The following is a 21,242-nucleotide window of genomic DNA, read 5'->3' as shown; positions in this document are numbered from 1 at the left end:
GCACCTCCTGACCAGTCAGTCAACTGCCTGAGGAATTGAAGCCATGCGCGCGTTCACTGTGAGCGTTACAATGTCGAAGATCGTGCTTGTAGTGTCAGCGGCGTTGGTGTCGGCGGCGCAGCTGCTCTTGGCCGCCGCGGCGGGCCAGATTGGGCTGCCCGGCTGCGCGACCGCCTGCGAGGACGTGAGCGTGCCGTACCCCTTCGGCATCAGCCCGGGTGCTACCTCCCGGGGTTCAACCTCACCTGCGACACCATCCGCACGCCGGCGCGCCTGTCCCTCGGCGGCGACGGCACCCTCCAGGTCACGGAGATCTTCCTGGACAACGCCACCGTCCGCGTCCACGGGCCGGCCATAGACAGAGACGTGAGATCGCCTGCCCTCGCCGCCAGCACGTGGGGCGGCCAGGCGTGGGGCCTCGGCGGTGACGCCCCCTACGTCCTGTGGGCGGCGGAAAACGAGCTCGTCGTCACGGGGTGCGACCTCTTCGTGGACCTGCGGCTCGCGGGAGACGGCTTGGTCATCAGCAGCTGCGGTCTGCACCACCGGAGCTCGGTCTGCACCATCTGGAGGCAAGAGGGCGTCCGTTGCAGGCAGATTAGGCGATGGCATCGGAACGGAGTCCGGCTCGGGCGCTCGGTTGACGGTCGAGTTGCACTGGTAAGCGAAGCCGCGTGGTGCAGGTTGAGGACGACCCGTGCCGACGGTTCGCTCGCGGTGGATTCTGGACCCACCTGTCAATGACGGTAATCACAACAAATCAGGTACTAGGCCTATCCGTTAACGAGATTAAATTGGACCAAACTAAAGAAGCCATGATTACTGAATAATAGGTAAGATTTGAGATGACTTGTTTGCCGTAGATCGCGTATAGAATTGTAATAAAAGATTAAAAAATATTTCATGGTTGGTAGCGCCACCAACTTTTTACAGAATGGAATTGTTTCCGATCTCTGAACCCGCACACAGCCAATCTTTTACAACAAGTTCAGCTTTAAAACTGGTCTAACAAAAGTAAAGATAAGCAAAGTCTATCACCGCTGGCCCCAAACCCCTCGTCACCACCGGTTTGAGGGACCGGCGTCCGGCAAATAAAAGTCGACGGTGAAAGTGATTTTAAAAATTAAAAAAACACGCCGGCAGCACTGGATCCAGCCGCCGCTGGAGCCTGGAGTGCCACGCGGGCCGGATCCGGCCGCTGCCACCGCCGCTGCTCTTCACCCCCACGCGCCGTCATAGATCCGCTCGCCCCGGCGCCACCACAGATCCGCGCTCCGCACGTCGCCACAGATCCGCCGCCGCCGCAGATCCCTGTGCACCGCCGCCGCTTCTTGCCCCGCCGCCGCTCCTCACTGCCACGAGTGAAATGCGAGCGAAGGGGGAAGGAGAGGGGCAGCTGAGGAAGGGAAGGGAGGGAGAGGAAGAGAGGGAGGTAGGGGGCCGGCAGAGGGAGAGCGAGGGAGGGAAGCAGATGACGGAGGGAGAGAGGAGATTGAGGGAGGACAGGAAGGAGGAGTCGAGGAGATTGCGGGATGGATGGCCGCAGACATGCGGAGGGGGGGAGGTTATGTTGGCGGGCGGGTAGGCGGGCGTGGGAGGGAAGGGCTGCGGACGCCAAATTTCTCAAAACTGAGTTGCATGAAAATTTCGGATCCGAGACACCCCTTCACCGGCGGTTTGTAATACTGTCCGGCGGTGATAGCTATCACCACCGGCTCGTTATTTGACCCGACGGTGATATATCACCACCGGTTTATGGTTCTACCGCCGGATCATGTAAAAAACCAGTGGTGATGAGTTATCACTGCCGGTTTGACAAAATCCAGCAGTGATATAGGCGGCGGTGATGATGGTTTGTGTAGTAGTGTCCATCCATTCTTAGCAAAGGTATTAAAGTGATGACCTCCAATGCTTTGCTTGTCATATAGATAATTTTCCTTATGTCTTCACGCTGCAATAAGGACCAATATCACAACTAATAAGCTGCCCTGAATACTGCCTGCATAAAAGAAGTGAACCGTTTTTTTAAAAAAAACTATATCATTGCGAGTACCAAATAGCCCTCATAAGTGCAGCAACCCCCACAAAAATCAATCTTCTTTTCTTCTTACCTATCTTGGTTAACCAATTCCTAAGCATGTGAATAATTAATCTAGGTGGAGTTAACCCAGTAGCAATATGAACAATTCTCCAAATAGCTTTAGCATGCTGACAATAAAAAATAGATGTTTAATTGTCTCATTAATTACAATCATAGAAACAATATTTTTGACTACCTCTTAGTTAAATTAGTTAAATTATCGTTTGTTAATATTACACGAATCAAAGGAAGATTTTTATTTTTAGAGATATCTTCAGCTTCCAAATAAATTTATTTGTAAGAGGATATTTTGGTTCAACAAATACTGGTACATAGACTGTACTAAAAAATAGCCGTGTTTATGTAGACCTCAGTTGAAAATGTCCCTCTCATTAGATAGCTGGTAATTATCTACTTTTGCCGGCAGGTCATTCCAAGCACTGCGTTTGGTTAATAACATTTATCACCGTAGTGTGGGGATAATGGGTAATATTATATAGGCTAGGGTATTGCTCTTTAAGTTGTTTGGGGTCTACCTAAGTATCTTCCCAATATCTAGTTTGTCGACCATCTCTTATTTTGAAGGTCCCACATTGTTTGGCCTCTCCATAACAAAAGATTTCACTATTACGGAAGTTTATTTTAAGGCCTTATATTTTTTCAAAGACAAAACAGTAATTTCATATTTTTTAGCTTGCTCCAAATCATGATCCATGAACAAAATTGTATCATTCGTATACTGCAGAATAGACAACCCTTCGTTCGCAAGGTCAGGAATGACTCCTCTAATTTGACCATCTTACTTTGCCCTCTTAATTAATATAGAGAGCATGTCTACCACAAATTGAATAAGATGGGTAACATAGGATCACCTTGCCTGAGACTTTTTTTTTGGAAGTAGTGCCTAATGTCATCATTAACTTTGATGCCCACACTCCCTCCCAAAACAAATTTTTCAATCCATGTACACCAGTTTTTATTGAACCCTTTAATTTTGGTCAAACATAAAATGGTTTGACTCTAAAAAAATTGAAAAAAATTGAAATGACTTGTAATTTGAAATAGAAGGAGTATTACGGTGTGCCAGGGGTTTTAAAGTAACGCGGGAGTTTCGAGAGGTCATCTTCAATTAAAAATGTGGTCAACGGTGTCTTGCACCATAATAACCACACTGATCTGATGCGTCGTCGTACCTCACTTTTTCTCGCCCCACCTCCACATCATTTCAGTCTAACTAGTTCGCAGAAAAGCTTGCTTATTTAGCTCCATGTTAGTTTGCTTAACATGCTTTTAAAGCAATTATATTGTTATAGTACTCAATATTCTACCACGTTAATATTGAACTCTTCGGAAGCTGTGTTTTCCAAACGCCAAATAAGATTAAAAAATGGCCTAAATTTTTGTGCACATATATATCCATACTTTTTCCGTACTCAATATTCTACCATATGCTAGAGTAATATCATAACACATACTCCATATCCACAATACTTTTGATGTGGGTTTCAATAATGTCAGAACATATATATGATTCACCTTTTCAATTAATCCTGCCAGACATCAACGAGTGTGCATTTCCAGATAAATGCTATGGCAATTGTAAAAATATGCCCGGCAGTTTTCCATGCCAATGTCCTGAAGGAACAAGCGGTGATCCATACCGTCAAAATGGCTGCACAAATTTGCATGCGTCACATGCAGGTAATATAGTCGATGCCGCAACTTCTCATTTTAAAATATGCACAGTATGTACTTTTGCATATAAGATTCTTATTCTGCGTATAGATTTTAGTTTTGAGGTGTATTTGGATATAAAAAAACTGAAAAGGTTCTAATTTCTTCTAAACTATTACACCCATGTATTTGCTTAAACTTTTGATTTTGGTCTTCATACCGGTGCAACTAGACAGAGAAGGTGGCGCGGCAACAGCGGGCACAATACAATAATACTAATGAATAATTTCTATATAGGATTAATTTGGAGTTGGTTTGAAATCTAAATGAACTATTTTATAATGTTTTCCTAGAAGAAGTTGCTTGCGTTTTCTGGTAATCATATATTCACGCAACGCTTCTATTTATTCCATAGAATTATTGTAAATTTGTGTTGTTTCAGTGATAATATCTGGCAAAATATCCACTATTAGAACCTACCCAAACAGAATTAACTAGAAAATATCCAATTATTTCTAAAATGTTTGTTCTTTCGGTATGATAAATTATTGTGCCTTTCTGTAATCCAAAATTGATACTTTAGGTACATATATTCTCAGGCCTTATCATTGCACTAGGAATCGGAATTGGAACAGGACTTCTCATTCTAGTCTTAGGCAGTGCATTTCTAGTGCACAGAGTCAAGGCAGCAAGGAAGAAAAGACTAAGACAAAGGTTCTTCAAGCAAAATCGTGGGCAGTTGCTCCAACAACTGATATGGCAAAGGGCAGATATAGCTGAGAGAATGATGATTACTTTGGAGGAGCTAGCTAGAGCCACTAACAACTTTGACAAAGCTCGTGAGCTTGGTGGTGGAGGGCATGGCACAGTTTACAAGGGAATTTTATCAAGCCTCCAGTCGAAACTGCTAGAGCTCTCACATATCTTCACTCCTTTGTTTCGATGCCAATAATACATAGGGACATCAAGTCTCATAATATACTGCTCGATGATAATCTAACTGTGAAATTGTCGGACTTTGGAGCTTCAAGGTATATCCCTGTTGATCAATCTGGGGTGGATACAGTTGTGCGAGGAACATTGGGTATTTGGACCCTATGTACCATAGCACAGGGCATTTGATCGAGAAAAGTGATGTCTACAATTTTGGCGTGCTCCTGATAGAATTGCTTACCAGGAAGAAGCCTGTTTCCTATGGGTATGCACATGGTTACAGTCTTGCAAAACATTTCGTTACTCTAATCTCAGAAGGAAAGCTATTTGACATATTGGATCCACAAGTGACCAAGGAAGGGGATGGAGAAGTTGTTGATGTCGCTCTACTGGCAGCAATATGCGTGAAGTTCGATGGTGAGGACCGGACCACAACGAGACAAGTCGAAATGGCGCTTGAAGGTATTCATGCCTCAAAGGAGGATGTTTCGACGGATGATGAATCGGAGAACTGGATTCAGGTGAATGATGCAACGGTTGGAGAGACGAGCATAGAGAATACATGCCGGGATGAATAGTTGTTATGGAGGAACTAGGTAAGGAGATTTGTTTGGAATACCAGTATCCTGGCCTGGCCATCGCCTAGGATCTTCATGGTCAAGGAATAGAAAATGGTCAGAAAAAAAAAAAACCCAAGTGTTTGTCGGGCCAGGAAATGGATCCAGCTACGCGTCAGGGATCAAGTGCTCCCATATTGCAGGAGATGAAGGGGGATCCACTTCTTCTGCTGAGCCATCGCGGTGGGGTCGGCTGCTCACGCTGGGATGGTGGCGGGGGTGGATCAACAACTTCCCCCTGTCGCCGGGCAGATGGCAGACGTTGCAAGCTCACTGACAAGCAACAACCAGATCACTTGCCTGGAAGCGATGAGCCGGCGGAGTCCTCTCCGACCATCTTGTCAAACGCTGGAGCTCGCTGTCAGCAACCATCAGCAGGCGGAAGAGGGGAAGCTACAAGCCTGCAACTCCGAAGCGCGGGCGTCTTGGAAAAAGAAACTCTGAAGCGCGGGCAACGGGGAGATGAAAGCAGGCAGGGAGCAGTTCCTGGACCAGAGAGAGAGAGGCGGCCCAAGGTGCGCGGGTCTGGGAAGCCCAATCCACGTTTGGTGGCGGGCGAATGGGTCAATGCGTAGTTGGGCCAGCCCAGTTTGTAACCTGAGAGGGGTCCACCACGTGGTCCTGGTGTCGCGAATGGGTAAATTTGATCCATCATCACAAACCTGACAAAAGAGGGTCACCTTTAGATCTGGAGCGCCCGTCATCTCTATTTTTGTTTGGTGATGATGGTGACGGAAGGTTGAGAAGAGAGCTCTGCAGAAGACTCTTCCTGCAGATTGTTTGCGGTCACTGTACCTGAATTGATTGTTTGTCAGTGACGAACCATCCGTGCTGCTCCTGCTGCTGTTGATATTCGTTTTGAACCGCCGTTATCTAGCTAACTGTTGTTATTTTAGTGAAGCGATGTTGTGATGCGGTTGGCAAGCATTCAGATTATCGAGAATGCGTTTGCTAAAATTCTCTGTGATGCATGTGGTTTTGCTGGCACGCAACACCATCACTTCACTTGCTTTTAGTCTGACGTTTGCATCTTTAGTCCGGGTTGAGGTTCATGTCACATCGAATATTTGGAAGTTAATTAGGAGGACTAAATATAAGCTAATTATAAAATTAATTATACAGATGGAGACTAATTCACGAGACGAATCTATTGAAGTTCTAATGTTACAGGTAAACATGTGCTAATGATATATTAATTAGACTTAATAGATTCGTCTCGCGAATTAACCTCCATGTGTAATTGATTTTGTAATTAGTTTATATTAAAACTTCTAATTAGTATCAAAATATACGATGTGACAGCTAAAAACCAAATGGGGCCTTCATAGGCTTATCGTCTTATCCCATTATAATGTCTGTTATCGCCAGTTATGACACCAAATGATCAAAATTCTCAAAAGCAGATTTCCCTAAGTTCTATAAAAATTTCACTACACGAATATAAACAATTTCATGAAAATCTGGTAAAATTATGTACACGTGCCACGTGAGACACGAGAAGCACAGAAGCATTCTCCTCATCAAACAACCACATTCAGACAACGCGAGAACGCTCCTCAGGTGATCGTGGGCTCGTGGCTGTGTTCACAGCTACGTGCTCGCTATACTGTGATCTTACCTCCCAACAAATGCTTAGGCGAACCAACAGCATAGACTTCTAAACCTAGAAAAAATATAACTTATGGCCTCGATCACAAATCTTTTCCTCACTAAAATGAGCTACCAGATTTCCGGTGCAACATTTCTCTGTCATCTGTGAGGTTGATCCTCGGGCATCTGGAGCTGCGGTGGGCTCGACATGATGTGCCCATACACAAACTCGTTCCATGTGTCTGGCACGCCAGGGAGGCACCAGTGGATGCAGTCCGCGAACTTCCTCGGGTTCGCCTTCTGCTCCGCCGTAAGCAGCTTCCCCTGACGCAGCGTGTGTACAGAGGTGTGCGCGTCCTTGCGGATCTCCGACAGCGCAGTTATGTTGATGAAGTGCACCGGCACTTTCTTCATCGACCTAGTCACGCGCTGTGCGGTCGCAAAGAGATCCCAGTCCGTGCCCACCTCCAGTTTTTTCGTGTAATTGATTGCTGGCTGTGTCTCAGAGAAGCATTTTACGGCATTAGGGCTGCCCCAACCTTCACTCCTGCACCAAGACAATGAATGTGTCATCAGTGCTCAGACCCAGCATCCTCAGAGTAGTACATTTGTGCAACAACAATAGAGCATTACAGAAACATACAGTTTGAAACAAACAGCATGCTGGGAGAATTTTGAATCAAGATGCGGATACTTACTGCATATGTACAGGTGACACGCTCATGAATAAGACTGTTGTTCTCTTAGGATCTATGTGCGTTTCTACCCATCTAGACCATGTCTTGAGGACCTTTCGGTATGCAATGACACGTTCTACTTCATCATACTTAACATGCTTCCTTGAAAAAGATCCACCATGCCTGTAGTAAAAGTAGCATGCGTAAGCATTGGAAAATGGCAAGCATATCCATAACATAAAGATTTTCCATCACTCCTAAGGTTGGTCTGTTGGTCACACAAACTGTTTTCATTCTTCACGAGGATTGCTGGATTGATGTCTGCAAATACTTACACTGTTTTCATCTGTGGTGTGTTCATCCACCAAATGTAAGTGTTGAAGATCAAGTAGTCCACCCCTTCCCAGTTTGCTGCATGCTTCGCGATTGATGTTGGCTTGATCATGCGGTCACTGATGCTATGAATGTCTGGATCATCTGAGTTTGACTCAACTAGGAAAGGAGCCCAGTAGAACTCAACTGTTGCATTGTATTCCTGAAACATCCCAAGTAAATTATTAGTACCGGATTAACCATAAGGTTCATATTTTATCAAAAAAACATAAGATTCGTAGGTGATGATAGAGAAAAAAACTCGGCATAAAAAATTGAACATTGTTATCCTTTTACTTAATTATTGAGGCTGGTAGTGTGATTTATTACGACAAACACCATTTTATAAGGCTGATTCCAGCTAGATCTACAATGATGATTCCACTAGTTGATGTGCATATGTTAAGTATGTACTTACCTGAAGATGGAACACATTCAGAGAACCATTCTTAACAAGTGACTTTTTGTCCCATGGAGCCTCTGCCTGGACCAGGCACACCATGGACTCCCACTGGTTCCGATTCAGAGAATCCCCCACAAACATCAATCTTTTGTTCCTTAGCTTCTCCAGAAGCAACTTAGCATCAAATCTGTAACAAAATTGTCAAAAACACCCATCAGTTTCATGACAAGCTATGCACAAGATACACATGAATCTACTTTGAAGATTTTTCTTAGGGAAACATGCATTTGACAAGATTTGTCAAGTGAGTTTTCACAACACTCTGGTTGAGCCACAAATCTATCCATGGTTTTTCATCAGCGTCTTTTATAAAGTTTAACATCCACTAGATCAATTAATGACGATAATTAAATGCATGAGTGATGTACAGTAACTTCAAGCCAGGAAGGCCCACATCAAAAAACACCGCAATTCATTTACATGAGTGATGTATAGTAACTTCTCTCCAACTTGAAATATACTGCCATGATCCCATGGTGGGGACATTGAACATGCAACAAAACTCACTTGTCATAGAATAGACAACACTGCACATGCAACAAAACTCACTTGTCATAGAACAGTACAACAGACATGAAAGTAAAAACTCTACAATCATTCAACCGGATGCACAAAAGGTTTCTCTGGTTTCAGTAGGATGGTAAACTGTGAATTCCAGGAAGTAGTTATGGCACCAGTTGTGTCCAGATTCACCAGTGGCTACTAATCGGTGCATCTAAATGTGGAGTCTAACTTTCTGATAAATTTCCTCTGTTTCAAAGTTCTCGTAACATGTAACAGGGGACATATTGGATCAAAGAGCATGCACTACATATTTAAGAAATGCATTACCAAAATATATGAAGTAGATAATACTGTGAGTAAGCTCAACAGTTTGTAGCTGCATGCATGTGAAAACAAATAAACTAACATTTAATAAACTGTGATGTGAGTGTAACTACTTGTACTCGATGCGATAAATGTGAGCCCAACCCTAACCTCTGAAAGGTTCTGGAGTATATAAAAGTATTGCTCAATTATTAGTTTAGCTCGTGTTTTGATTACTGATTTAGTATGAAGTCATTCACCAATTTAGCGACAAAAAATTAGAAATGCAAATAATTGTTAGAAGTTAGTTAGAACTAGAAGTTGATGCCATGTCATGCAACAACTCCCACTTGTTTTTTTGAGATTCCAAACCTGTTACTTCCCCACTCAACAACTTTCTCTAACAAACGGAACTTCACTATCAACCAATAAATTGCTTAATCTATTCAAAGAAAGACCATAGCTGATATGAGTGCGGTCTCTTTTTCTCATCAATTATAGCACCTAACAAATTAAAAGTACCCTGATATACAAATCTTAGTTGCCAAGAAACACAGCTAATGAGTACAAGCTTCAACAGATCAACTTCACCTAATGTACTCTGCAGTCTTGATGCAGGGCAACCCTGCACAGCTACTTGCATTGATGAAACTTCTAAGGCTACTAACAACAAGGACAGAACTACGCAAAAACTAAGCATGATCATGGACAGCCATTGCAACAGTAAGATGAAAGGGTTACATCTTGACAAGGCTACCTGTGAAATGCTGGCAATGCTGGAACTACTTTGTTGTTTTTTCATCTGCACTAACTAGTTGTTGTCACTAACTCGCTACAACCATGACACGTTGGGCAATGGGGTAGTATTTTGTAGTTAGCAATGGTACCAAACATGGAATCGAACAAGATGAGGTAGCCAATACACCTGTACTCCTTGCGCAATTGCGCATCCGCCAAACAAGTTGTGCGCATCACCACGTCCACACAGACCGCAACAAGAAAAATAAGACCAAAAGACCCCTGCAGCCCCCCAGATGCAGACACGGATCCGCTCAACTGACGCGGCTCTCGAACAAAAAAGAAAGCGCGAAGTGATCTGGCCGCACGCAGCCGCCCATGCGGAGCACGCAGCCACCCCCGCTTTCCAGTCTGCGAGCGAAAGCGCGCACGCACCCACCCAACCAAAACCAACTACGCGCGCCGGGCCGTATGTGAGTACACGTATACGTGTAGAGATACACGTATACCGTAGCTGTGGAAAGGGGAAAAGAGAAAGGGAAGGAAATGCAGTGGCAAGCAAGCAAGGAAGCAAGGGGGAGGCGGCCGCCACCACGTACCTGGGGAGGTCGCAGCCGTCGGGCTGCCAGCGCCACTTCTGGTAGTCGTCGTCGCGGCGGCCGTTGCGCATGCAGGTGACCTGCTCCGTGAGGAAGCTGCAGCCGGACTCCTTGTAAATCGGCGCGCGGGTCTCGTCGTACACCCAGTGGCCCTTGTACAGGTCGCACGTCCCTTCCTGCCGCTCCTCCTGCGCGGAGCCGCCGCCCTGGGCCGCTCCGCCTGATTGCACCACCTCCTCGATCAGCGGCGCGTCCTGCAGCGAGCTCCCCGCCGTCGCTCCGGGCTTAGCCACCGCCTCAACCTCCGCCTTCTCCGCCTGCTGCTGGTGCGGGGGCGGTTCGGGCCGATCCGTGCCCTCCACCGGCGCCGACTCCGCTCCCTTCGCGGGCGGCGCGCGCGCGCTTGCCGCCTCCACGGCCGCCGCCGCCGCCTCCTCCTGCACGCGGAAACAGAAACCAGCACCAGGTAGGTGAGTAGGTCTAGCTTAGAGCCGCCAGCAACCAACCTACCGACCGACCGGGAGAAGATAGCAGGACCAGGAGCAGTGGGCGCTCACCCTCGCGGCGCTGGAGACGGCGGCGGCGTCGTCGGAGGAGAGCTTGGCGTACGCCCTCGGGCCGCCGCCGTGCCTCCGCAGCGAGGCGGCGATGTGCGCGCTGTCGTAGAGCACGGATACCCCCAGCAGCGCGGCGAGCGCGAAGACCGCGGCCACCTGCGCCCGCCTGCTGGGCACCCCGACCGCGAGCGGCCCCGCCCCGCCCTTCCGCCGCGGGATCCGCATCGCCGCCGAACCGAACCGAATCGAATCGGGCGAGCACGGGGTGAGGGGGGCCTCGCCGCTGGGGAACAGGGGGATTCCGCGACCGCGGCCTCCTTTATTTCCCCCGGCCCGGTGGTTTGATTCGCCTCCTCCGCGGCGGGGGGCGGTAGCAGCAGGGAGGCACAGCGGCAGCTTTCCTTCGCTTTGCTCGGTTTCCTCGACGTTTATTTATGAGGCGGGGCACGCTCTTCAAGAGGGGAGCGGAGGACAAGCGGGGTGGGTGGGGGCCCTCCCGGGTGTGAGGGAGGGGGGAGGGTGGCGTGTCGTGGGTAGTCTAGCTCGCACGGCGGAATGCGTGGAGGGGGTTGGGCGCTTTTGGCTGGCTGCTGGTGCTTTGCGAGCTGAGCTCGATGAAGCTGGTCCGGATAAAGAAGGTTAGGGGGTGGATTAATTATGGCCCAAAGCGCACGGTAATTACGCGATCCTTCGCTTGCTGCCATGCAGGCAGATGGTCTGGGTAACGGTCAAAAGTGGCGCACTGCTCTATGCGACCGAGACGGCTGGCTTTGAGATTGTTTGGTGTGTCACGGAAAGGATGTAACTTATAAAAACCCCGTGGGTATAGAACTATAGATAAGTATCTCGTGTTTCTATATTGTAGTTGTCTTTTTTAATTAAGAAAATTATCCGACGTGGAACGTTCACCAGTAAATGTCTACGACCACAAATAAACAAATCTGACCACCTAGTCCGGAGGTACATGAGTATTTAGACTTCACGTCTCAACACGAGGGTCAAAGAAAATAAGAAAGCAAGCCAGTAAGAAAGAAAGCTAAAAAGACTAAACTTCAAACTTCTTCTATGCTCTTACTTCCACCTAGCCATGGGCCTTGTGCAGCAACTAATCCCTCCCATCTATCATTTTCTTAGAAACTTTAGAAGTTAGGATGATCCTGTTCCACGGCCAACTGTTTCCTGTCGCGTAGAAACGCACTTAGTCAATCTCTACCATGCACACTGGCATTACACTGAAACTGTCATCCCTCCAAGCTGAACGGGTACCGTCATCCAAGGACTCCAAAACGGCACCTCAAGAGGAAAGCGACGTCAAGACGCCGCCGCCACCCGAACCTGCTTTGGTTCTTCAATTTCACCTGGAAAAAGTCCACTTTGCTGGCTGCTGCCAAAGCCGTCGCTCATCGTCTGCCGCCCTCTGTCCGCCGCCGCCGCCATAGAGCCGAGCCACGCTTGCCTGTAGCCGCCACGGACCACATACAGGCGGATCTACCGTGAGCTCCCTATGGTGGCGGTCACCGGAGTCTAAGATGCCCTCCCTCGAGCTTAGCCCAGGAGAGATATGCTTTCCTCTATTTAAAATGGTCTCTTACATTTAGATCTAAAAAAATTAGGTAATTTTGTTGTATACTAGCGGAGCAAGGCACTGTAATATCGTAATAATATTATCAGGCACTAAAAAGATACAGAAGAACTTATCACGTGACGCCAAATATTATACGCCGGTGTATTTGTCAAATTGCTGGACAAGCGTAGTGATGAATTTTTTGAACCATCATTTGGTCCGACTACACTAAAATTGATAGACTACTTATACCATCCGAGGGAAAAACTATACGCTGCCCCAATCTATTGCAAGTGAACTACTAATCTCCTAACTAAAAAATCAAGCACCTTCATTTTTACAAACATGTTCAAATAATGGTCTTGTATGGTTTTGCATAGCGTTTTCCCCACCATGTCATACCATGCCGACATAGGCCTACTTGTCACTTGTTAGGGTGGAGATGGACAAGCACACGCTTTAGTCAACACCCCTCCTTACTCCCCCTCCCATCATGCCATGTCCTCACCCCATGCGCTGGGAAGAGCTAGACACAAATACAAGGGGGTGCGCCACTTCAGTATACATAGAATATTCAAGTAAACATGGTGAAAATTCAGATGTGATAAGTGATTATGGATTCTTTCAGATGCGGTCGCACCTGGTACCAACAACGTAGTAGCTCTGCTCCTGATGTGCAACTCCCCTATCTCGAGGTGGCACACCACCGATGCTAGAGCCTTGTCCCAAAATTCCTTGGCACCAGCATTGAGCTACGTAACAGTGTAGGGCAGGCGGCAGCTACTCCCTCCGTCCATAAATATATGTCATTTAGGACAATCCAGTGTCCTAAACGTCATGTATTTATGGATGGAGGGAATACTTCCTAGGCACGGCTTGTGGCACAAGTTGGACTACCCTAACCTGCTATAGGGCCACTCCTTCCTCGGCTTCGATGGTGACTCCAGGTATGTTAGGGAGAGGTTCTCCCGTTCTGGGTTGGGAGAGACGATCTATGAGATCGATAGGTTTTGTTGCTCGGAGGTGAGGGATATAGCTATCGTGAAGAGGACTAACAGGTTCCTGTACCAAGTGTACCCTCGGGGAAGGGATTCAAGGCAGCCAAGACGCAAAAAGGCCAAGGGCCCAATAGCGAAGAGGCATGCTAGAGTGAAAGGACCGAGATGTCGCCTAGAGGGGGGTGAATAGGCGAGATGATCAATTTATAAAACTTCAACCTACTCAGTAGCACTACCCAGGACAAACCGGTCAAACCGGTTCACCAGACCAGTCAGACCGATCCAGGGAGGGTGGCACACAAGTGCTGCTCCAGTCCTTCCTTGACTTCTAGCACCTACCAAACTTGGAGAGTGGCTTCTGTAGATGATTTCCAATAAGAAAAAATAGTCCCTGCACACAAGATAAGCACACCCAAGTAGATCGAAGCACAAGCATAAGTAAATTGCTAGAAATCACAAGTGAAGCAAATCAAAATGAAGACATGAGGATTTGTTTATCCGAAGTTCAGATTCACCGCAATGAATCATACGTCTCCGTTGAATAGCCTATTAGAATACGAGTCTATTTCAACTCCCTTCCAACAAGTCAGGTCTCTTTCAACCACTTTTCTCATCTCCACTAGATGATATTTTTCCTTGCAGAGGCAAGATCACAGCCCTCACAAACTTGCCGCTGCTCACCACACCTTGGGAGCTAGCCAGCGACACCTAGCTGTTTAGGAGGCACACCTCCAAGAGTAACAAATGCTTCAAAGGCTTTCTTGATGTGAACCACAAGTGCTCAAGCTATGGATTGCTCTTTTCAGCTCACTAATGCTCACACAAGATCACTCTCTCAACCCAACTCAAAGATTTCTCAAGAATCACTCAAGTCTCACAAAGAGAGGTTGGGGAGAGCTGTTCGGTCACTAGATGGTGTTCAAGTCGTGTGTGACCAGCAGCCCACCAAGGAGGGGGCCAAGGGGTATATATAACCCCCACAAACCAGAAACTAGCCGTTGGAGCTGATCAAACTGGTCAGATCGGTTGCTAGACTGGTCAGACCGGTCTGCCAAACCGGTCAGGCCGGTTTGGCTAAGTTAGCTGTTTGCTCACTCAACCCCAGACCCGTCAAACTAGTCTGTTGAACCAGTTAGACCGGTTTGGCTGAGTTAGCCCCAAAACTCTCAAACTATCACTTTCGGTTTACCTACTGGTTGAAACAACCATTGTTAGTTGAGCTAGGATACTTAGCTCACTTAAGGGTTTTCTCAAGCCCAATCTCACATAGGTCAACTAAGAGTACTTTTGGTGTTGTCAATTAGCTAATGTTGCATCCCTCTTGATAGTACGGCATACCTATACTCAAGAATAAATTTAAACACTATATTATCCACTTGAACTTGTAAGTCTTCATACATGCTATATTTTATCAATAGTCATTTGAGGGCTCTCAACGTAGCTATCATCTTGAGCACATCCATCTTGAGCTAGTGACTTAAGATTTTTCCTTGTTCATGATAAGATATACTTGAATTATTAAGTCACTCCATTTTACCAATCACACTAAATTAGATGCATTGCATTCTTCCCTCGGTAAGGTTTAGATATGATACTTCAAAACCCCATGGATACTAGCCACTTCACCTTAGCAAAGCGCATATAGTCCAAGTCGTTGCTTGTCCATTGCTTGTTTAGTCCCTCGCTCTAGTATCTCGATTGATTTCTTCGCCTATTCTTGCCACTTTAAGTTTAGCTTTGCTTTGACATCAATAATGAAATCTCGTTTGGAATCCTCTTCAAATGCTCATTCTTGATTGATAAAGAATATCTCATGAAGTGCAAGCTTCCAATAACAAGTCCAATATGTAACACATAAGCTCATGTCCTTTGATCATATGCACATAAAGTCTTGCAATATCTATTTGTGAATATCACTATTATTTTCTTAATGATCCCTCTACTTGCCACTCAAGCTATCACATGATTTGGAGACTTATAGAACAACCATAAAGCATATCCCCAAGTTTTACTTCACCCTTGCTTGTCATTGATCATACTATTTCATCACGGGATAACATACTTGCTTGCTTTTCTTTATTGTGAGCCATATAATACATATTCAACTTATGAGATAATATCACATCATAAATATGAGAATAAAACCCTGCTCACAATCTTAAGCAAACAAGTTAGTCCTTTAATCATTTTGTCATTCAATTCACCAAAACCCACTTAGGGGCCTACATACACTTTCATAGAGGCGACATGGAGACGTCATGGCCCACCTCCCGACCTCCCCTGATCGAGGGCTGAGGACCATAACCTACTAGTCCATCTAGATCGGGGGTGGGGCCCTCAAGGGGCCCACAGTGCCCCACCCACTCTGTGACTTAAGAAGACATGTGCCATACTTGAGGCATTAAATGCGGGGCGTTGTCTCCCATACTGCACCACGTCGGGGATGTGACTTGGCGAGGGGAGCCGACCTTTAGCCGGCGGGTCCAAGGGTGAGGCTACACCCTTCGGACCGCCTAGAATGACCTTCAGAGCGAGGCCACGCGCGATCGTACGTGCCGTTCACTGCCACGAGATTGGCGGACAGAACGAAACACGTCGCGGAGCATGCCAGGCCATTTGTAAGCGGCCCACGCCACATAGGAGCCATCGGTACAGGGCATGGGAAGCCCATGACCGGCCGAGAGGATAGGACAAGGAAGCCCCTTGGTGCAAGGAAGACCCGATCACGCCACAACCCCCAACCTCTGAGGTCGGGGACCTGTAAGTGCATTTGGCCCCCTATGTGAGTTTTGGTATTGATGACGTGCATGATTAGGGGACTAATATGATTGTCAAGTGATTGATAGGGTTTAATTGCAAAAGAGTGCAAAGGTGTACTTAAAGATTCTCAAGAAGCCCCCAAATACAAAAATAGAATGGTGTTGAGCTCAAAAGGATTTTCATTTATGTTTTCTAATTTTGAAACTGAGTTTAGGAACATCGTACTATTAAGGGGGATGCGGATGGATAGCTTGAAGACGCTAAAGTGCTCACTTGAGATCCTAACCACCCATTGAGAGACACAAAACACCCACTCGCACAACCTTTTTCTCAGATTTTCTGAGTGTATCGGAAGTTCCGATACTGTATCAGAAGTTCTGATCTGTATCGGAATTTTCCAGATAGTACCGGCATCCTCTGCACGTCTGACTTGAGAGTGTCGGAAGTTCCGATACACCATCGGAACTTCCGCTAAATGTGTGTCCGATACACCAGTTCTAACTCAATCGGAAGTTCTGACACTGTGTCGGAAGTTCTGATAAGCACATAACAGGACTGTAACAGCTAGTTTTGGGGGCTCGGGTAGAAATACCCCCTCAGCCCCCATTCAAGGCTGTTGAACTAACTCGAGACAAAAGCCCCCTAGAGCATTGAATACACCTTCCCTCACCCATTTGAGCCAAATCCTTGAGTTCTTGAGCTAGGGTTTGAGTGAGAGCAAGATTAAGGGTGAGAGCCTTGAGGTTTGAGTGAAGAGTTCAAGAAGTTCATCTCAAGAGCACTTCAAGCATCCTCAGCTTCAATTCACATTTGTTACTCTTGAATTTTGCTTCTAGACGGCTAGGCGTCACTCGTTTGAGCGTCCTCTTCGTGTGGTGCGCCCGGGAACATTTGTATCACCCTCCTTTGTGGATTCATAGTAAGTGACTCAATCTTTCTTTGTGGTTGATTCCGGGAGGTAAAGGGTTAGTGAGGACCTAGTTCTTTGTGAGCTACTCAATGGAGACGTAGCACTCTTAGTGAGAGTGAACTCCAGTAACAAATCCTTGTCTCATGTGCTTATTGTGTTCTTTGATTCTAGTTTGACCTAGAGGCTTGTTTTTAGCCGATCTATATATCTGAGTGGTTCCTTGCATATATATCACCTGGAGTAGTCTATACACTTCATTTAGTATCTTTTGATTCAAATAGTATTGGAAGATTCAGGTTGCATTTTGAATTTCGTTCAACTCACTCTATCCTGTCAGAAGTTTCGATCCTGTACCAGAAGTTCCGATCCATCAGAAGTTCCGGCACAGCATTGGAAGTTCCGACATATCTAATACCACAGCGAAGTTTTTCAGGAAAATTTAAAGTGAGCCTATTTACCCCCCCCCCCCTCTAGGCATCACAAGATCCTTTCAGAACCCCCTCCATTTCTCAACTTTGTCGCCCAGTCCCTGGGCCTCCTTTCTCTCTCTTTCTCTCGCATTCCACACATACACCCACACATAACACGAAAGGCATGCTAGAGGCGGCCCAGGAGACGCTACAGCCCACCTCCCGACCTCTCCTGATCAGGGGCTGAGGACTATAACCCACCAGCCAGATCGGGGGTGGGGCCCGCAAGGGGCCCACAGTGCCCCACCCACTCCTTGACTGAAGAAGACATGCGCCCTACTGGAAGCATTAAATGCAGGGCGTGGTCTCCCTGACCATCCCACGCTGGGGATGTGACCGAGCGAGGGGATCCGACCTTTAGCCGGGGGGTCCAAGGGTGAGGCTACACCCTTCGGACCGCCTAGGACGACCTGCAAAGCGAGGCCACGCGCGGTCGTACGTGCCCACGTGCCCTGACGTCATCATCACCCTCGTCGCTGGGGTGACTTGTCAAGATCAAGAGCCCGCCCCCACGCCGGGCCAGGTACAAGCCTGCAGGTGAGGCGGGACCCAACGACAGATGTTACGACGTGGACCGGCCATGAGCGCACTAAAGAGGTTGAGGAAAGCCGTGATGAGCGGCACGTCCCGTCCAGGCCACTGACCACAGCCCGCCCACTCATCACCGGTACGGACGTCAGCAACGGCTCCCGTCCCATTCACTGCCACGGGGTTGGCGGACAGTATGGAACACGCCGCGGAGCAGGCCAAGCCATGCGTTAGCAGCCCACGCCGTACAAGAGCCACCGTACAGGGTGTTCGAAGCCCATGACCGGCCGAGAGGACAGGACAAGGAGAGCGCGGCGTACAATCACTAGTCGGCGTACGAAACACCGACAACGACCATTCGCCATTAGTGGACAGACGCACACGACTTAAGAGCAACAGCAGCTAATGATAAATTATGAGATCTCAGGAATAAAAAAGGTGCGAGTACGTGAGACAATAGGAGGCTATGGTCCATTGATTTTACTAGTGCTTGGTGCGAACTATCAACGGGCGATGATGGATTTGTTGGCCGGTGGCACAAGTTGCTCGAGTGAAGAGAGAAACCAAGGAGAGCACTTAAGACTACCCACTTACTAGTAGGGCTCTATGTCATGCCATCTATTGTGCAAACCAGAAAAAGCGTTAATTAAACAGTTTTATAAAGATAAAGGGGTTAAAACATGATTTTATAGGTTGGGGGATAAAGTAATTTATGTGGAATAGATTAGGATGGGTTGTGTAGGATTTTTTTTCTTATGATCCGGCTATTCATTTTCTAATCAATAACAAACTCTGACTATAAACACCTAATGTAAAAATGTGTGATATTTTGTTCGGCATGCCAAGCAGTAAAATGCAAAGTGGCTCTTGTTCCATTAATTGTTCATCGACGCCTCCTGCGTGCATCCCTTGCTGTGGTAGCTGGACTATTTGCAAGCCAGTCCCATGAAACGAGGTGTGTTCTTGGACGCACACGTGGGCTACGGATGCCGTGGTGCAAACTACCAAATGATTTCGTTTTTGGAATTGACCCAGCCGACAGAAAAATCTGGCGGCCAGTCGCCTTCGACGTCCCTTCTCTCGCTGGGTTACATGGCCTGGACGGTTCCTGATTCCTGAAGGCATTGGCCCTGCTCGTGCTCGGCATGGAGTCTCACCACCACACCATTAACCGCTGGTGGTGCACTGCACAGGCGGCCCTGGTCCTCGTCCTCCGGCCCGTGTGGGGACACTCTCCTGATAAAGTGTGGACGGTTGCATGGAAAAGCCAAAGGGAGGAATGACCGGTTCAGTGGGCAAAACTGTACCGTTTCCCTCTGTTCTCAAGTCCTCTGATGGTAGGCAAACCGGGTCCAGCGACTTCAAATCTTACACCGGGGTTTGCTGCTGACCAGACACGAGTAATGGTAGGACCGGACGCTGCAGGTTTATGGGTACGCTGCCGTTGTGAAGGAGCTAACAGACGCGAGGCCTGCCACCGGCCGGTCGTTCTCCAAGAAGCAGAGGAAAACGGGTCCCAATCCCACAGCATCTCGTACTGAAAGTAGGATTCCTGATTCAGCCAAAGCTGTAGCTTACTAGCTTGTAGTCTCTAGTGAAATGTACTACGCACCCTCTCTTAGTTCCGTTCTTGTATATACACCCATGATTGATTTCGGTGAAGGAAGAGGCTAACAACGACGGCCAATTTTGATTGAAACCCCAAACAGCGAGATGCTTGCATGTGGTGTTGTGTGGATCAGTGGATGTGCTGGAGTCGTGTGTGCGAAGTTGCTTGTTCTTCTGAAGGCCCAGACTTGCATTTCAGTATTTTTAACAGATTTGATATTTCATTTGGTCCTATAATTCTTGCTCAATAACAGGTAAATGTATTACTATGAGTGTATCTTGCATTTTCTAGCTTGTTCATGATTTTAATTTTACAAATTAATCAACTTCCTTGTGGTCTAGGAAATCAGCTTCTGATTTCTGAAGGTCATCCATTCCACATAGGTGAAAGCAGCCTAAGAACCACGCTCATGGTCTGTTTCAGGACTCCGTAACTTAGTGTTTGAAAGTGCACGAAAGTGTTGATTAGCATGTTGATCAACCACTTCTAGGACATTAGCATGTTGTTACTGTTGTAAAAGCAGCATGTGTAATAGTTATTTGTTTCTGTTCTCTTATACTGGTGAGCATGCATTGCATGTATGATGCTGAAAACATTGAGTTATAGACACAAATGTGTATGTTGCAGTCTCTTACGCAGCAGCAGCCAGCAGGCCTATGCTTTGTCTGCGGAAGTTACCAACAAGCAGCCGCAAGGATATGGATCGACCCACGAATCCATCGGTTCTCGTGGGTCGAGCGGTGGGTACGTACTCCATCTGTTTCAAATTGTAGGTTATTTTAATTTTTTAGTTTATAAATATTATTATGCATCTAGACGTACACTATTTCTAAATGCATAGTAAAAACTATACACCAAAAAAGCTAAAACGATCTACAATTTGGAATGAAGGGACTAGATTAAATAGTGCCCTTATTTATAACTAATAGATCGATGGATCGAATACGGTTCGCTCCATGGGTGAACCACGCCTATTGAACCACGCCCATCTTTAGACTCGAGGATAGAACTAAAATTTAAAATTTGAAATAGGTTTATTTGTACTCAGTCTTATTTTAATTATAAGGGTCCGATGGTTGATCCAATCAAAATAGAAATTCGAGATGACTACTCAATCCAAATCCGTTGAAACATCTCGACCGAAGCTGTTGCCAATAATGTAGGTGCCGAGGGGTTTTAGTTCAATGATGATGATGGCCCCCTCCTCATTTGGTCGACAGCAATACCGTAGAGGATTGTTGTCCCTGGACCAACCAATCGCCTCGCGAGGATATCAATTTTTGGACCGAAAGTTTA

The 21,242-nt window shown here is 46.8% G+C and overlaps 1 protein-coding gene and 1 pseudogene across 1 annotated transcript; one reads left to right on the top strand and one right to left on the bottom strand.

Moving 5' to 3' along the window:
- The first annotated feature begins 3,748 nt into the window (after positions 1 to 3,748).
- On the top strand, positions 3,749 to 5,265 carry LOC117849159 (wall-associated receptor kinase 5-like; annotated as a pseudogene).
- Positions 5,266 to 6,735: 1,470 nt separating this feature from the next.
- On the bottom strand, positions 6,736 to 11,535 carry LOC117850075 (xylan O-acetyltransferase 5). The gene is made up of 6 exons (XM_034731861.2): positions 11,108 to 11,535; positions 10,551 to 10,987; positions 8,362 to 8,533; positions 7,907 to 8,106; positions 7,593 to 7,754; positions 6,736 to 7,441 (listed from the first exon to the last, which is right to left on the bottom strand). The coding sequence occupies exons 1-6, from the start codon at positions 11,330 to 11,332 to the stop codon at positions 7,054 to 7,056; spliced, it is 1,584 nt and encodes a 527-aa protein (XP_034587752.1). The 5' UTR covers positions 11,333 to 11,535; the 3' UTR covers positions 6,736 to 7,053.
- Between the last annotated feature and the right edge of the window lie 9,707 nt (positions 11,536 to 21,242).

Source organism: Setaria viridis, chromosome 3, assembly GCF_005286985.2.
Source record: "Setaria viridis chromosome 3, Setaria_viridis_v4.0, whole genome shotgun sequence".
NCBI classification, from domain to species: Eukaryota; Viridiplantae; Streptophyta; class Magnoliopsida; order Poales; family Poaceae; genus Setaria; species Setaria viridis.
Note: the sequence above shows the minus strand (reverse complement) of the source record. Positions and strands in the feature narration are given on the sequence as shown.

Coding starts and splice junctions, on each gene's coding strand:
- LOC117850075 (XM_034731861.2), bottom strand. CDS start 11,332: ATGCGGATCCCGCGGCGGAAGGGCGGGGCGGGGCCGCTCGCGGTCGGG. Junction 10,988..11,107: donor CCGTCTCCAGCGCCGCGAGG/GTGAGCGCCCAC, acceptor TTCCGCGTGCAG/GAGGAGGCGGCGGCGGCGGC. Junction 8,534..10,550: donor GACGGCTGCGACCTCCCCAG/GTACGTGGTGGC, acceptor ATTTTGTTACAG/ATTTGATGCTAAGTTGCTTC.